Here is a 3,872-nt window from a genome sequence, read left to right on the forward strand (position 1 = left end):
GTCGCATAACGCCCCGCTGAACGTCACGTTGCGGTAGCACAGCCACGACAGCCCGCCGCCCACAGCCTGCGCCACCTCGGGGTACTCCATGTCGCTGAGGCACTCACCAAACGCCGGCGGTGACGGCAGTGACGGCGGAGGGGGGCCAACGGGTGCCGCCACCGGGGCGCACACATCGCCGTGCCCTCCACCGGCGCACTCACACTTGCAGTCGCTGAACGCCGTCGTCAGCGCATCGAAGCAGTCGCCGTCCCTCGTGCACTCCCCGCACGCCGCAACATTCGTCACGTTGTTGATGCCATTGCGCTCCATCTCAGCCGCCGTCAACACCTTTCCCGCAACCGTCAGGCACCCAGCGACGAACTTGTAGCCGGCTTCGACGCCCTTCAGCAGGGCCTGCCCCAGACCCGTGGAGCCCATCTTGCAGCCCATCAACGTCACTGCACTGCTGCTGTCAAGCTCCACGGAATTAAAGGGGCTGAACATTATCCCCCCTCTCACGTCGTTGCCGCGCCAATCCAACCAGCTTGACTGTCGGACAGTCCACGGGCGGCGCGCACAAATGCCATGGGACACAGGTCCGCTGTTCCCCACCATGCGCAGGACGCTGTGGTCTGACACATCGCTGAAGTAGTCCCCATACAGGAAGCCACTCCCGGATGTCATTGTATTGTTAAGCAGCGCGAAAACCGAGTGATCACTGACATTCAGCGAATGCGTGCGGACCATGTACTTGTATTTTTCGAAGCTGCAATACCGCACGTACAGCGAGCTGCCATTCACCAGCGACAGATACCCGTGCACCATTACACCAGCCGAGTTATCACCTGACGAACGCGCCTTGACGTTGCTGACCAACAGCGAAGAGGCAGTCAACAGGACCTCCCTCAGCAGAACCACGCTAAAGTCGTTGAATCCCTTCTCCGCCAAATTGACGGAGGAAAGCTGCACCGCGTCAACCTCCGTGACGGCGATGTCGCAACGCTGCGGCAGTGCACCTGAAAAGGCTACGACGGAGGACCTCATCACCGTCTGGCTCACGCGGATCAGCACGCCGGCGGATTCAGCCGCCTCGCCACCCCCGACAAACAGCAGCGCGGCCCCGTCCAGGAATGTGCACCCAGAGAAGGTGATGTTGATGGGGAGATGCAGCGGCATATGAGGGAAGAAAAACTTCACTACTGCACCCTTGCCGATAAACGTCACACCCACGTAGCAGTGGTGCGTCTTCCACATGTCCAGCGTGAGCTCCGTCAGCGTCTGGCCCACCACGCAGCTCGTGTTGTCGTCGACAGCTCTCTCCGGTAAGAGCGGCACAACGATGTCGGGCACCTCGAAGGGAAGGCACGACGCGCCATGCCGTCCGTCTTTGCAGCTGCACGAGCACGAACCGCCGTCCACAGACTCGGTCCCGGGCATGTAGCACGCCGCCTCATCCTTGCACGTGCCGCAGCTGAACCGTACCACCTCCTTCGGAAAACCATCGCCGTACGACGCCTCCCCATCGCCCTGCAGGTTGCACCCCACCAAAAACTGCGCAGGTGAAGTCACCATCACTGTAAATGATAAATCACCACCAACAAATGATTTACTCGCGTCCGCCTGACGGTTGCGTGCAAACACCACAGTAGTGCCGCTGCCCGAGAGCCTAAGGGGTGACCAGGCATTTGCCACAGAAAATACCGAGGCTGTGCTCACGTTGTTGTCCTCCAGACGCAACTGCCCACCACTCTCGAGGTTAAATCTTGTAGACGAGACATACAACAGCGAAGTATAAGACGCATAGGCGCTGCCGACGAAGGTGCAGTCCGCCACTCTCAGCAGCCCCGTGGAGCTCACGGCAAGCTCCAAACGAATATAGAGGCCTTGAACTGCGCTCATCGTGTTGTTCTCGACGTCAAAGTAGCCACCGTTCTTCACACCAAGAGCATGCACATACACGGCGGAACTTTCCTTCGCGCTCTTGTCCGTTACCCTCAGCGTGTTTCCCTTCATCACGACCCCGCCCCCGTCAATGACAAGCTCTCGGGGAAAGTAGACGGCGTAATTACTCGCCTTAATCCGGTTGCCGAGCAGCAGCAGAGTTGAGTTCACCCCAAGAGAAAGCGTCGGGAAGTAAACGGCGTGGTACGGCGTCGCCAAGATCGCACTGCCCGCCAGTAATATCTGGGAGCTCGCACCAAAAAAGCCCTCGAACTCCAGATGCCCCGAAGCGAACAGCGAGGACGTCACGTTCACGTGCACGCGCTCGCCACCCCCCTTGATCGACAGGCCAATAAAGACACACTGCAGCAGCGTAATGTTGAGGGTCTGCTGTGGCGCATTGAAGCTCGACAGGTCGAGCACGATTGCGGCGGTAAAGGTCACATTGACGAAGCACAGTCCACGCACCCCGGGAGTGGGGTCGCCCACGGCCCCCATCCTGCCGCCGTGCACGCAGTGAACCTCCTTGTTCTTCGCATCGGGGAGCGGAAGAGGCCCAAGGCCGCCCGGGACCGCCGCCGGCAGACACGTGTCCCCGTAACCGCCAGCTGTGCACTCGCAGCGACAGTCGCTGAAGCCGCTCGTCCTCGCGGTGAAGCACACGGCGTCCTTGGCACACACGCCGCAGTCCAACGCCGTCACAAAGTGGACACCGAGGTCATCTCTGTAGCTCTTCACAACGGAGCCCCGTTTCTCGTTGCACATGCCGTAGATGGTCTGATTATCATTCCATCGCATCGCCGCCGAGTTTGTCATGTATGCAGATTGCAAGTACGAGCCGTACCCAAAGCTGTTGCGGAGTATCGACCACACACTCCGGTCTCTGACCGACAGGCCGGAGTCTTGAGACACGTAATTAACGTAGGCGACGCGGAAGTCGTTGTCGCGGTGCACCAGCCAGCTGTCGCCACTCACGGTCTGCCTGTTTGCGATGAGCATCGCAAAGCCAAGGCGAAACCTGCTAGACACAAACTGTAGCACGCTGCCACCGCCCACCACAACGTCCTTAAACACACACGCGGCCTCCTGGTAGCTGCTGCTAGGCGCCTCCCACGAGCTGTTCTGCACCGAGAACACGGAGCCGCCGCTGATGCTCAGGTCCGACTCAAGGGAGTACATCACATACAGCTCCGAGGCGGCAGCGCAGTTGTCCATGTAGAAGGAACTTGCCTTGTCCAGCATGAGGCCGTGCTCCACGAGGATCGCAGCGCACGAGCTCCCCTCGCACGCCAGCGTTGTCCGAGTCAGAACGAGCTGCGACGACAGCAGCCGGACGCCGTCGAGCACAAGGACGGGGCCGTATCTGGACTCCTCGTACCCGGCGGTCGTCGGCACATACTGCGACCCGCCAACCGTCGCGTGCAGCGACGAGTCCGCCAGCAGAACCCGCGACTTTGGCGGCAGCGTACCCTGCAGCACTATCGTGCCCTCCGTCAACGTCACGTTCGTCATGTTGACGACGGCGCGGGGCATCAGGTGCACCATATCCTCGTCTAAGCCTACAATCCGCAGCTGCGCGCCGCCGGCAAGTACGCAGTGGCGCAGCGTCACGTTCAGCAGGCCAGCGAATGGGTCCATCGGGCCCAGCTCCACCGTCACGGTGATCGGCCCGCTGAACACCACTGAGTCGAAGCACGCCGTCGCCTGGCCACCCCCAACCGCCATGGACTCCGTCAGCGTCACGCCACGCACACAGCCCTGCGCGCTACTGCCACCACCACCACCGCCGCCGCCGCCCTTCGCGAGCGGCACATCGAACGGCAGGCACGCCGCCCCCAAGCCGCCGGCGCTGCAGTTGCACGCGCAGTCGGAGAAAGAAGCCGTCAGCGCACCGAAGCAGGCCAACGCCAGCGCGCAGCTGTCGCACGGCACCACGTTCACTGAGGGCA

General features: G+C 61.4%; 1 protein-coding gene across 1 annotated transcript; it reads right to left on the reverse strand.

Annotated features, from left to right (window-relative positions):
* Nucleotides 1-3,872, reverse strand: TraAM80_09438 (dispersed gene family protein 1 (DGF-1); the record flags this gene model as incomplete). Its single annotated transcript, XM_029386120.1, has 1 exon — nucleotides 1-3,872. A coding segment is annotated over one exon (3,872 nt), but the record flags the coding sequence as incomplete, so codon positions are not given.

The sequence above is a fragment of the Trypanosoma rangeli genome, assembly GCF_003719475.1.
Source record: "Trypanosoma rangeli strain AM80 chromosome Unknown Tra_15.4_contig_00583, whole genome shotgun sequence".
Taxonomy (NCBI): domain Eukaryota; phylum Euglenozoa; class Kinetoplastea; order Trypanosomatida; family Trypanosomatidae; genus Trypanosoma; species Trypanosoma rangeli.